We start from the raw sequence: 13,820 nt of genomic DNA, 5'->3' as shown, positions 1-13,820 counted from the left end.
ATTGCTCAATGTAGTAATACTAGGGTGTGTTCAGAATGTGGTGGACGCCACCATTCGTTGTTACATTTAACAACCACGGAGAGTGAAGAGCAACCGGTGACCGCAAACACGACTATGCTTTCAGCTGCTAATGAGAGACCTGACCGCTGCCGTGTGCTTTTGTCGACCGTAGCTATTCTTGTTCAAGATGTTAATGGTGATTACCAAGAGTTTCGAGCTTTGTTAGACGGTGCCAGTGAAAGTAGTTACATGACGGAAGTTTGTGGAAGGAAACTAGGTCTATTATGATTTTTTTATGTAGGTAATACACATTACCATTTGTATGGTTTGTTCGGATAATTACAATTTTATGTTTTATATATTTTTTGTCACGTTTGCACCGAAACTTTGGTTCTCGATAGCGATTGAAGGTTTGGAAACCGTCCTTTTTCCGTATAGCGGGCTGGAAAAGTGGAAATCCCAAAAAGTGCTGCGCGCACATATCACTCGCGTATACCCTGCACAAGCAGACACTGAAATTTATACCACGGTCGTCGGTCCTTACAAAACATCTTATAGGTAATCATATTATAACCTCCACGCCTGACGCTTAAAATAAATAAAACCAAATCGTTTCTTTCGTGAAATATTGTTGTCGTATATTTATAGTCTAGTTGTTGCACAGATCCCTGCATTACCTTTGCCGTAATCGATAAATGGAAAGGCGTGACAAAAATTAGTATGTGTGGCTCGTGTGTGAAGGAAATTTCAGTCTTGGGCGAAATGCAGCCCGCGAATAGCTCACTTCACGCCCTTACCACACAATATACTATTTTGGCATATTTGCTTGCTTAACTAGGTATTATTATGGATTACCAAGGACGGTTATTATCATAAAAATTATGATTTTTTTTTTAATAATAATAGTATATAGGGTGATACTTTTTCGGATTTATGAGGTAAGGGGTCACCCAGTGAAATGTTTGTCCGCTACTCCACTTTTTATTTATTACTATCAATTATTGTTGTTTGCTTGTTTGGTATAAGTGGACTGTATAAATGTTCTCTATAGGTTTTAACGAAATAAAATAACAACCGGTACTTAAGTTTGCCGTGATATGAATCGACGGACTACTATTAACAAATCAGTTACGTAAATGGTATGGGGGCACAAAAATAGTGCTGGCCAGCAAGTGGAAATTATAATAAATATCTAACACAAAATTAATACTAAAATAATAAGATAAAACAAACATAGGAAAATATAAAATATGTATAAATAATTGTATATAAACCGTGATGGCGACTGCTAGTTTTGGACGCTGAACGGGGTTGTTGAACAAGACGGTGAAGTGTTCCACGGGGTGACGGTGTCGGTAACGCACTACACAAAATTCTGGTACTTGGTGCCACGGTCAAAAAAATGGATCTACTATTAGGTCGGTATTCGGTACATTCGGTATTCGATCGCGGTAGTATTTTGATCGCGGACTTGGTCGCGTCCGTTGTTCGCGGCACACAATACGCGGTACAGAAAAGTTGCGAGAGAGAGTATGTGTTACGGCGACTATCGGAACTCGGAAGCCCTATCAAACCGTGATTACAGTGTGTGACGACGTCGTCGTCTAAACAATTGTTCTTTTTTATTTGAAACAGATTGAATAAGAAATTATGAAACAAAATAAAATATTTTATAAATTTACGATCGATTGCACAAGTAGAATAGGTATATAATAGAGTAGAATATTAACTGTATGATATTGAAACTTAGAAATAAAAAATATAAAACTAATGTAATGATATGCTCACAGATCATTGCACAAAAAATGCTTTCAAGTAATAAATAACGGCCAGACTGTCGTACGTAGAAATCGGTCACATGTTATAAAACAATAAATTATCAATAACAAAAATAGACGAGTACGGTTTAAGCAAGCGTAACGCATTTATAATGGTAAGAGCAAAGAGTGTTACTTTCTTATACAAAAGGAAGGGTAAAGGGGGTATCTACAGCCAAAGGATGACCTAGTTTCGAAGCTCGCGATAACCCTTTGAAAAAGCCGCCTAACACTCTCTGGTCAGCATAGCCGTATATCGTACCTCTCAGTAGTGCATGAGCACCAGATGGCAAACAGCATCTAAACCACAACTTTTCTACACCGAATTCTACGAGCGGCAACTGGACTCCTTGTGTTGAGCAATAATCAGTGCGTGTTCGTTATTTCGAGTTGTTTAATTTTAAATATTATTTCGTGTCTCCTAAAACTGATACAGCATAGCCCATGGACAGCTGCGAGTCAGGTAAGGCTTTTGGTACAATAATTTGTGTTGATCGCTGGTATCACGCAGTAAAATCATTTGCTTACAACCTTACTGTACGGTGTATTTGATCATATTCTCGAATCACGCCCTCGAGAGCCCTCCGACGATCAGGAGGAAGGTAATGGCTTAAATCAGGTAATTCTAATATAACTATTGACAGGCGTCTTATTTATATTTATGTTATTATCTTATACAACATCCCTCCCCTTTTTTGAGTTATTACACCAATTTTTATAGAAATGAAATAGCAATTTTCTTCACATGCACTATGCAACACTTCGGTCGACTGAACGTCTTGTTCGTATTTATAAATATTAGATATATTTATATATCTCTGAACGTATTCGCAACGTTGTTGACTTTATATAATGCACCACAGTAAATCATAAATGGCCGAAATAATTTTCGATCCAAGTGAAATTCAAATTATTTTTTAGATGTTTTCTGATAGATTAATACAATTATACATTTATATATATAAAAAAAAAAATCATAACATTTAAAAAACAGGTAAGTTCCTATATATGTTTTGGTATATACCACAAACACACACACACACACAGTGCCGCTAGCACCGCATCACTGTACGATGTTTTTTCAAATTGGTGGCTCGGTGCAACAAAAATGCAATTTTCTCAACCCTGTGACCCACTTGGGGAGGTGTTGCACAGCAAGTCGGTGGATATTTTCGATTTGCGGAGCGGAGCGACGGCGCCGAGGAGCGTAGCGACGAGTGCCGCTAGCACCGCATCACTGTACGATGTTTTTTCAAATTGGTGGCTCGGTGTAACAAAAATGCAATTTTCTCAACCCTGTGACCCACTTGGGGAGGTGTTGCACAGCAAGTCGGGGGATAAATTATTATTGTACCATCGTTTTAAACAGGTTAGAATACGTAAGTACAAAAAAATAACAAAAATAGTCCTCCGCGTGGCATTATAGTAGTGTTGCGCGCATGCGCATAAACGTCAAATCGCAAACTTTGGAAGGCCATAACTTCTAAAATAATAGTTTCCGGGAAAAAAAATTACACCATCGTTTTAAGCATAAAAAACCAAGTCTTTTGAAAAAAAAAAATTTGAAAATCGTGAGGGGGTTGGTAAAATAGATTTGTTCCGCGAGTAGTTTATGAGTTATAAGTATTTAAAGTTTTAATGAGCGGAGTAGCGGATAAACATTTCACTGGGTGACCCCGTACCTCAACACTCCGAAAAAGGATCACTCTATATACTATTATTATTCAAAAAAAAAAAATCATAATTTTTATGATAATAACCGTCCTTGTTAATCCATGATAATACCTAGTTAAGCAAGTAAATATGCCAAAATAGTATATTGTGTGGCAAGGGCGTGAAGTGAGCTATTCGCGGGCAGCATTTCGCCCAAGACTGAAATTTCCTTCCCACACGAGCCACACATACTAATTTTTGTCACGCCTTTCCATTTATCGATCACGGCAAAGGTAATGCAGGGATCTGTGCAACAACTAGACTATAAATATACGACAACAATATTTCACGAAAGAAACGATTTGGTTTTATTTATTTTAAGCGTCAGGCGTGGAGGTTATAATATGATTACCTATAAGATGTTTTGTAAGGACCGACGACCGTGGTATAAATTTCAGTGTCTGCTTGTGCAGGGTATACGCGAGTGATATGTGCGCGCAGCACTTTTTGGGATTTCCACTTTTCCAGCCCGCTATACGGAAAAAGGACGGTTTCCAAACCTTCAATCGCTATCGAGAACCAAAGTTTCGGTGCAAACGTGACAAAAAATATATAAAACATAAAATTGTAATTATCCGAACAAACCATACAAATGGTAATGTGTATTACCTACATAAAAAAATCATAATAGATAATTGTAATAACCACAAAATATTTAATCCGTTTGCCAAAATGTCATATTATAATATGGAATGTAACATTTCACAGCTACGAGGTCACAGTGAAGAGGCCATGTCTCCAGGAGAAACGCTTCTGCCTCGGGTAACAATTATATATAGTAAAGCGTGGATCGATTACCTACACAAATAGTATAATATATTAATGCGTAAAGACCAATTATTATGTTTGCACTATAGAAAAACGTATTGATATGTAATATTATGTCGGTTTATAATATCTAGGTATCTGTTTTTGAATATGTCTTCCTCAGTATTCTAGGATTTGAATCTTTGATGTACCTATAAAAAACCATTCAGTGGCGGTCAAATGATTTTGTCATGGGGGAGGGGGATATGGCTGATTGTTTAACGTATGCATTATTTTATCATTAATAAATAATAATGTAATTTATGGTTACGTCGTCAAAATAATATTACCTTGATTCTTCCGCCACTGAAATGTAACGACGCGCAAACGACGATTTTCCTCGCGTCTCTTTTGATATAAAGCGCCGACGCGTATCCGAAATACTGTTATTATGATATTCGTGTTTTGTATTTACATATTTTGTCGTAACCGTATAGACTTAACTGCTGAATTATGTTCATTGTAATCTACGATTTCATCTGCACAAACGCATTTAATTATATTCAATAAACGAAATATCTAAAAATTATTGTCATAAAAATGTGTGTACTTAGTTAGAGTTTTATTTTAATTTTGGGTAACCTGGTAAAAATTGTAATTTCGAGAATTTTGAGACCCGTGATGGTCGTGTCGACGACTACCATAAGAACCTAAACAGTGTAAACATCGACAGTATTCAATGTTTTCAACTTTTAATATCGATAATTATTAATTATTATGCTAATCGTTATTATTTTTTTGTTCATTAATTTTATTATTTACTTCGAGTTTCATTATTACAAGAATATAATATTACGTAACTCCCATACAACATTTTTTTTTATCTGAAAGGAGAAGACTTCCTACTGGCTGTTTGGACTCTGATTTTTTATTTCAAATAATTATCTAATAATATAATATAATTTGTAAAAAAATACTTAAAATTGTATTATTGTTGAAGACATATTATTAAGTTTGAAATAAAAATATTGAAAAACGAAGTTCAATGCGGCCTGTTGAATATTCTTAGCATAAATTAAATAAATTTAAAATTTAAAAACCATTAAACTTGCTGCCCATCTACTTATAGCTACATAATTAAATACTTGTTCAAAATATGATTTTTATAGATAGAAATATTTCAAATAATATATTTTAATTAGGAATAAGAAATTTAAAACTAATTTACTCAAAGGCGTAAAAACTGAAGAAATAATAAATAATGCAATTTGTTGCAACATTTTGCGGATCACTACTCAGCTCTATGTATAACTATTGAGTGGAAGGTCCTTAAAACTTTAAAATATGAGATAGCTAAATAAATCATAGATGGATAGATTCTAATATGCTATAAAAAATAAATCCTTAAAATATGGTTTTTTATTTTACTTTAAATAAAAAAACCTAAACGCAAGTTACGATAATAAACACATACACTACATGCGCTTATATTAAAATTTACAAATTTATAATATTTTCATTCACCACGTCCTAATGGACATCTTAAAAATAAATTTTAAAGTTGTTTCCGTCAGATTCTCAAATCTCGATTAGACAAAATATTTTTGTATAGAATAGGAAAACAGTTGTGTACATATTATTGCAGTCACAATGTTGCAGGTAGAGCGTATTACTACCTATAAAAAAATAGCCAAAATAAATATAATCTTTTTTCTATAAAAGTTATTTATTTTATTGTTGGTTATACTGATACTTAGAATAATTATTGCCAAAGATATGCCATAGTGTGATTAAACTATAATAGACTTTTAAATTAAAACAAGCTAACAAAAATCGTTATTCTCCATTTAAATAACTCTCTAATTAGATTCAAATTTGAAGTAAAAATATCTATGAAGAAAATTAGGCTTAGGTATATATTTTATATTTTTTTTTTTTTGTTGCATTATTAACTACTTATGAGAAACCTTAATTTAAATGTCCAAACCTTAGCTATAGAAATTAAACATGAAAGTTGTAAAATTAAAAAAATGCACGTATTGTATATGCAATACATAATGTAAGATACTATAATGCAAAATATTAAAACATTGGTATATTGTACCAAAAAAAAAAAAAAAATCATGAATGCTAACAAATTGTAAAATGTTTTGGCCTATTAATGACTACTACTCCAGCTGAACAGCGATCCATATTCATTTTTGCAGTGACCGTGGCCCAGGTATTGGTGTTTGGGTTGTAACATTCTACAGAATTCAAAACAGAAGAATTGTTCATTCCACCGACGACATACAATAAACCATTTAATGCGACTACATCTATAATGAGACATTAAATTAAATTCAAAATATATAAAAATAAAGTTTAATTTATTCTACAATAAGTTACCAGCAAATTTTCGAGGTAAAAGTATGTCTGCAATAGTTGTCCAAACTCCTGTACTTGGTCTGTATTTTTCAACACTACTCAAAAGGTTTGATCCATTACGACCGCTTACAACATACAGTTCACCATTTAAAACTCCTACACCGGCACAACTGCGGCGTTCACGCATGTTTGCGACTGGTGTCCACATATCAGTACTGGGATTATAACACTCAACAGTGTCTAAAGCCTGTAATGATTGATCAAAACCTCCTACCTACAAAATTTAAATAATACCAATTATTGTGGATTAAAAATATCTCATGCTAAAAAGAAATCCCGGAATAAAATATTATTGCATTTTTATTTTTAATTACAAAAATGTACCTATCTATTATTAATTATTAATTTCAATATTACACAGGTAGGGAAATGTTAAGAAATTAAAAATATTATATATTTAACAAATATTATACAAAATTAAAATCTCAAAAAAAAAAAATTTGTTTAGCGCAAATATAAAAGATCATTCATGACTAGACTAAAATTAATTAAAGTTCAGTAGTAAAAAAACTTAATTAAACTAAAATAATTAAGCTATATTTAATGTTAAAAATAAACATTTAATTAAGTTAAATTTTGTTTTATGTGTATTATATTAACAATATTAAAAACTAATAAGTAAGGTCTTATTAAACAAGAGAATAATAATATTTTTTGTATTACGTTAAGTATAAATCTGTAACAAAAATGTATTTGAGTTTTTGTACTTCCATTATGTAGGTAGGTTAGACGATCAATAAAATTGAATCAGTTCCTGGTGAAATTATTAAATTTTAAAATTTAAAATTTATCTAAATGTTTTATTTTGTAAAATTGTAAATATATTACACAATTCTTTCTCGGGAGAATTTAATCATTCCAATTCCAATTATTATTTAAACAAATATAATACAAAATTAAAATCATAAAAAAAGTTTACCACATATAAAAGATCATTCAGGACTCCAACCGTAAATGAAGATCTCAAAGTATTCATGCTGGATATCATTCGCCATTTTTTAGTATTGAAGTCAAAAACTTCGGCACTTTTTAAATCTCCATTTCTATCATTTGATCCACCTACCTTCAATTAAATGCATAATTTATTGGTACGCGCTAATATTAACAGAAATAACAAATAAACTAATAAATTATAATTCAACATTACTTACGGCATAGATATTATCATTTATTACACCAACACCTAAAAATTGTCGTTCAATTAACATGTCGTCACTTAGTTGCCAACGAGGTGGATTTTCAGTTATATCTAGCATATGAACACACCGATAAGGTGATAAACCAACTTCATAACCACCCACATCAAATACCAAATTATCTTGAATTACGACTAGACTATGTCTTCGGTGTTTGGTAATCAATTCTGGTCCACAATGCCACTGCTCTGTCATTGGATCGAAATATTCTAAAGTTTTACTTAATCCAAACTCAATTCCACCAACAACTAATATAACCTGTTATAATTAAATTATTAAATATATTGGAAAGATGTGTAAATTATACAGAATCATACTTTATCTTCATTTCTGGGCTTATTCCCAATGCTTTGTGGGATAAGCTCTTCTCCTTTGAGTGTTTTTAATGCCTCAAATACGTAACGTTTACCTTGAATGTTATAAATAAATATAAATTAATTCACAATGAAAGCATATTTAAAGAGGAAACCTACATTCAAGACACTTCTTTATAAGGGGATCCTTAGCTACTTTTTTTTTTATGTAATCATTTGATGTTAATGCTAAACGTACATGTTCCATTAATTGGGGTAAAATACATTGTCTTGAATCCAAATCATATTTTACCCAGGTAATTACACTTTCAAAAACCTAAAACAATAAATATACTTATAAATTAATTAGACCACTTAATATAACATATTAGAAGGTTACTAAATTTTGCTTTCTTCAATAATAAAATATAAAAATAATCAATTTGAGTTTGCCTACTTTTTCTTCAGATGGAACTATAAGTTTGTCACTGGATATCAAATTTATTACTTGTTCGGATGATGAGGATAGGAATTCGTTACCACCAATAACTTCTCTAAGAATCAAAATATTACAATAATAAATAAAATGACCTTATACAATCTTAATAATAAATTATATTTCGTACGAAAAGTGTTGAAGAATATATAATTCTGATATTTTTCTCAATTTTGTACAGCTATGTAAATCAGCTATAGCGTTAATACCAATACAATTTGTGGGGAAAAGTTGAGACTGTAAGAAATCACAACATGCCTCTTTTACTTCGTATAACTGTAGGATATTTACAGCTGTTAACAAGTCCTTGAGAATAAACAATATACAATTAAAATAATTTAGTTTTCTTTAGTTAAATCAAACTTTATCTAATATTACCTGGACGTTTTCATTAGTAACCACGATTTTACCCGAATAAATAAAATGTATTAAAAGCTGTAAAGCGGTATAATCTACATTTCTTATAGCCACAAGATCATGATTTCTTTCTGCACGATTTGTGAAAATTGCACGGAAATACGGACTAGCTGCTGATAAAACCACTTTATGTGCAGTTATTATTTTTTGATCATCCGTTTTCAATTTTACATCACAAAAAGAGTCACCTCTACAAAAAAACTTTATTAATATTTTTCTAGTAGTTGAAATCATCTACCACTTACATCAGTAACGTCTGGAATCCTTTATACATATCAAGGAAACATGATTTTTTATAAATTTTGGATGGATTACAATTTCTAGATTCTGGTCTTTGATTAGTATTTTGCATTGTGAATTGTATATTAAGTCAATCGTCTATGAAAAAAATAATAAAATTAACACTTTAATTTTTAAATTGAAATCAGGAGAAAATATTTTTCGAAAAGCAAACATTAAATTAAAATCGAAAAATTGAATTGAAAAAATTGAATCAAAAATGGAATGATTCTATAATATTGTGGAATTATTTTTGTATGTTGTTACTAACATCATATTTTTTTGAGATGGTTTGTACAATATATTTTTTAGTAAAATATTGTTGAATTCTAAGTAGGTTGGTAAATACCTAGTAATATGTTATACCTTTAAAGTAGTTAACTTAAGACCTGTAATAGTATCAAAATTAATTTGAATAGTATATGTAATATTGTTACACTCAGGATAGTATTGAGACATTGAGTTCCTCAAAAAAGAAGTGATGTAGTTTGTTTTTTAAGAATGTGACGTGAAGAGGTTGTTACATTTAGACACTAATTATTCTACGAGATATATCTCAATCAAAATGACATACGGCGTGTTTCACACTGAGATATTAATCATACTTAATAATTGCAATAATCTTTGTACAGTTTAAAACTTAAGGTTATTAAATTTAGCAGCATCTAATGGAATACTTTTCATTTATCACTAAATTAACTGTCTTCAATTATTTGGCACTTAAACTACCAAATTTAGTTTTTCTTACTCGTTTCTTAACCCTAGCCCTAAAAGAACATTAATTAAATATGTATTAATAACTATTCCCTATTCTAATAAAATTTAACACATTAGATGTAATACATTAAGGCCCGTTCTTACAATGTCTGATAATACTAACCAACAAAGTTTCTTTAGTATTACCGATGGAATTCTGCCGGTTAGTCTTAACCGATATTTAATCACCCATTATGAACGGCTCTTAAAGAGTATGAGACAAGGAAAATGTGTCTCATTGTGCCCAGTCACGTATTGTCCCACGTATACATTTCAAGTTAAATATTTAATAAAAATACCTAAACGCAAAGTTTTATATGAGTAATAACTGCTCAGGATATGTATTTTTTTCTTCCGATTAATATAATATAACGTAATAAAATAATAAATACATACCTTTAAAAAGAACTTTCACCACAGTATGACGCTAAAAACTAAGACGGGCTATATTATTTTATTCTTTTTGATAAGATAATTGACGAAAATATTGATATCTAAGCAACATCCACGTCAGCACAATCAAACGGTTACAGAATAAAAAGTTACATGGAACGTTTCAAGTCGTTGCATATCGGTGTGGACCATTTTATTTATTTCTCTGTTATTTGTTTATATTTACGCTGTCAATCCGTTGGGTTTTTATTTATTCTTTCTATAAAATATTGATATTTATATTATGTAATTAAATTAGTACAAAATTACGGTTCACCGGTTTCAAAAATTATGTCATGAGGGGGATACCGATACGACACCCAAATCCCTGTATAATTACTGTGTCACTGATTGTATGTGTAGGCAATATGAAAAGTTTGAAAGTTAATATAAAGTTTTCGTAAGTAGTTATGACAGCAGTTGAGAAATAATAAAGATCTATATCTAAGCACGATTTTTTCGGACGTCGGACTGGCGTCAAACTTGGAGGTAAGTCGAGATAGGAAATTCGTGACGACTGAATTTTCCATGGAGGTATTATTTTCTTTTTTTACTTCAATTTGTTGTCACTTTTATTGTACCTATATAGGTACCTACCTACCGATGCGAGCTCCGGTTGACAACTTTTTGTTTTTGATGTGAAATCATCTCATACGGCGTTCAGATGTTTCCGCTTGGGCAGTGAAAATTTTCGAGCGTTATCGTTTTCGTGTAACGCTCATCGAACCTATTTTATTTCCACTATACTTCTGTAGTTTGAAATAAACATGAATTATATGAACTATGTATAATAAATATTTTCGGTGTTTTCCGAAACAACGAGTATCTATTTTGCGTTTCACCCGGTATATAATAATATATATTATTATACAGTCTTGTAAAGTATTCGAATAAATGTACCTATTTGAATATTATTTTAAATAGGTACTTTTTTTTTTAAAGTATTCAAATACGTATTCTGAATACTTTTATTTGTATTTTTTATTAATGAAAAAAATACTTTTTTTGATTCAGAAAAATAGTTTTAAATTTGTGACAAGACATATTATAAGTCATGAACATTAATTTTATTTCTTAAACGAAATATAATATTTTTTTTATTTTTTTATTTTTTTATACGGACAAAGTCCAATTTACAATATATAATAACAATAACAATAATAGTATATATAATAACATTTGATAATTAATACATTTAAAAAAATTCAATATAAGTTGGTAGTACAATGAATACAAGGAATAAAATAATAATACAAATTATAGTGATTACATTGATACAAAACCTAAAAAAAAAAAGTGGGAGACAGAGTGGGTTTATGTGGTACAATATAATATTAAAGAGAATTAAATAACAATCATACAATTACTTAAATAGTAAATTAAAAGTTTGTTTATTTCCATAAGACATCAAAATGTTTAAAGGTTCATTCAACATGTACTTCTGGGGGAAATGTGGTAGATAAAATAAATCTTTATTCCGTAAGTTATGAGAATTGGTTTTAAAATTTATTTGATTAAGTAAAAATGCATCATCAATCTCGTTGTTTATTAATTTTGTAAGAAAGGTGCTATATGTATTAATTCTACGTGATTTTAGAGATTCTAAGTGCCAATATATTTAAAATTTGTTCATATCCTGAGTGGGGGGTTCTTGGTAATATTAGATTTAATGCATATTGAATCGAAGAACTTTGTTTTTGAATTTTCTCAAGTTGATCACTATGGCCCATTGCTGGTTATTTTCCCAAATTATAGGAGCATATTCAAGAATAGAGCGGATAAGTGACGTATATAGGCACTTGAAAGTGAAAGGATTGTTAAACTGTGAGCAATTACGTTTTATCATACCAAATACTGATAGGACTTTATTTTTAATAGCTAATATATGTAAGTTAAATAATAGTTTTGAATCGAAGGATATTCCTAAGTCCTTTATCACATGTACACGTTCTAAACTAGTGTCTGAAATAGAATAGTTGAAATTGATTGTATTACGTTTATTAGAATATGTTAGAATTTGACATTTATTGATATTGAGTGAAAGGCCATTAGAAACACACCACTCATTAAAATCGGTTAAATCTTTTTGTAGGATTAAGTTATCATCTAGAGATGAGATTGATTTATAAATTTTTGCATCATCAGCGAATAAAAGTATATTAGAATGAGTGATGGAAGACACCACATCATTAATAAACATATTAAAAAGAAGAGGAGAAAGATGATCTCCTTGGGGAACTCCGGAAGTTACCTTTATAGGAATTAATATGAAGCTTTTATACTTGGTTATTTGTGTTCGTAGGCATAAAAATGAGTTAATCCATGATAGAAGAGGATTGGCAAAACCAGTTTTTAGCAGTTTATGAGTTAATAATTTATGATTAACATTATCAAAGGCTTTCTCAAAGTCAGTGTATATTGTTGGCCTTTAGAAAAAGATTCAAGTATATCATGTTTGATAGTTATTACTTATTAGGTTAGTTACCGATGATTTGTTACTACGAAAACCATGTTGGTGTGGTACTAGAATATTTTTAAAGATAGGAGAGAGTTTACGATTAACAATTTTTGAAAATATTTTAGGGAGGACAGAGATTATAGATATAGGGCGATAATTTGAGATCAATGATTTATTTCCTTTTTTATGTATAGGGTTGATGTAGGTAGATTTCCAAGCGGTTGGAAAAATTCCATTTTTTAGAGAAGTATTAAAAAGATACATAATAGGTGGGGAAAGTATAAATCTGCAATTAAATAGAAATAATGGAGATAAGCCGTCAGGATCTATAGAATTTTTATAATCAAGAATATTTAGCTCATTGAAAACTTCAATGAGTTCTATGTGAAGTTTGTTGATAGAGTCGTTAGACTCTAAAATATTAAAAAATGCATTGACAATAAATCACCCATAATTTGTATTCTAGTATTGCTGTAATTCTGAAAAAACGTACCGAATACGAATGTACTGTGTGCTGACTGCTGATTGTTATTATAATTATAATTATGTTTTTGAGTTTTCAATATTTATTGCCAATACGAAATATTAATATCCAAGGCTGGGCATTAACGAGTTAAAAATTAAAATTAAGTTAAAACGTTAAGTTAATTTTAATTAAGTTAATTAACTCGTTACTTTTTTTTCAAATTAACTTTTAACTTAATAAGTTACTTTTTTTTCAAGATTAACGTGTTAACTTCAAGTTAATTTTATTTCAAAAATACCTAAATTAAGTTAATTTTCGTCCGA

General features: G+C 30.4%; 1 protein-coding gene across 2 annotated transcripts; it reads right to left on the bottom strand.

Annotated features, from left to right (window-relative positions):
* Positions 1–5,981: 5,981 nt before the first annotated feature.
* Positions 5,982–10,607, bottom strand: LOC100572683 (ring canal kelch homolog). Of its 2 annotated transcripts, XM_016802032.2 has the most exons (12): positions 10,538–10,594; positions 10,266–10,440; positions 9,352–9,484; positions 9,068–9,296; positions 8,820–8,995; positions 8,651–8,747; positions 8,374–8,530; positions 8,218–8,309; positions 7,856–8,158; positions 7,624–7,767; positions 6,666–6,918; positions 5,982–6,595 (listed from the first exon to the last, which is right to left on the bottom strand). In XM_016802032.2, exons 3-12 carry the CDS (start codon positions 9,456–9,458, stop codon positions 6,408–6,410), a joined length of 1,746 nt encoding a protein of 581 aa, XP_016657521.1. In that variant the 5' UTR covers positions 9,459–9,484; positions 10,266–10,440; positions 10,538–10,594; the 3' UTR covers positions 5,982–6,407. The 2 variants fall into 2 exon arrangements, with proteins under 2 accessions (XP_016657521.1, XP_016657520.1); XM_016802031.1 differs by lacking the exon at positions 10,266–10,440 and having other exon boundaries at positions 10,538–10,607.
* Between the last annotated feature and the right edge of the window lie 3,213 nt (positions 10,608–13,820).

The sequence above is a fragment of the Acyrthosiphon pisum genome, chromosome X (assembly GCF_005508785.2).
Source record: "Acyrthosiphon pisum isolate AL4f chromosome X, pea_aphid_22Mar2018_4r6ur, whole genome shotgun sequence".
Classification (NCBI taxonomy): Eukaryota; Metazoa; Arthropoda; class Insecta; order Hemiptera; family Aphididae; genus Acyrthosiphon; species Acyrthosiphon pisum.
This window is presented reverse-complemented; position numbering and strand designations above follow the sequence as displayed.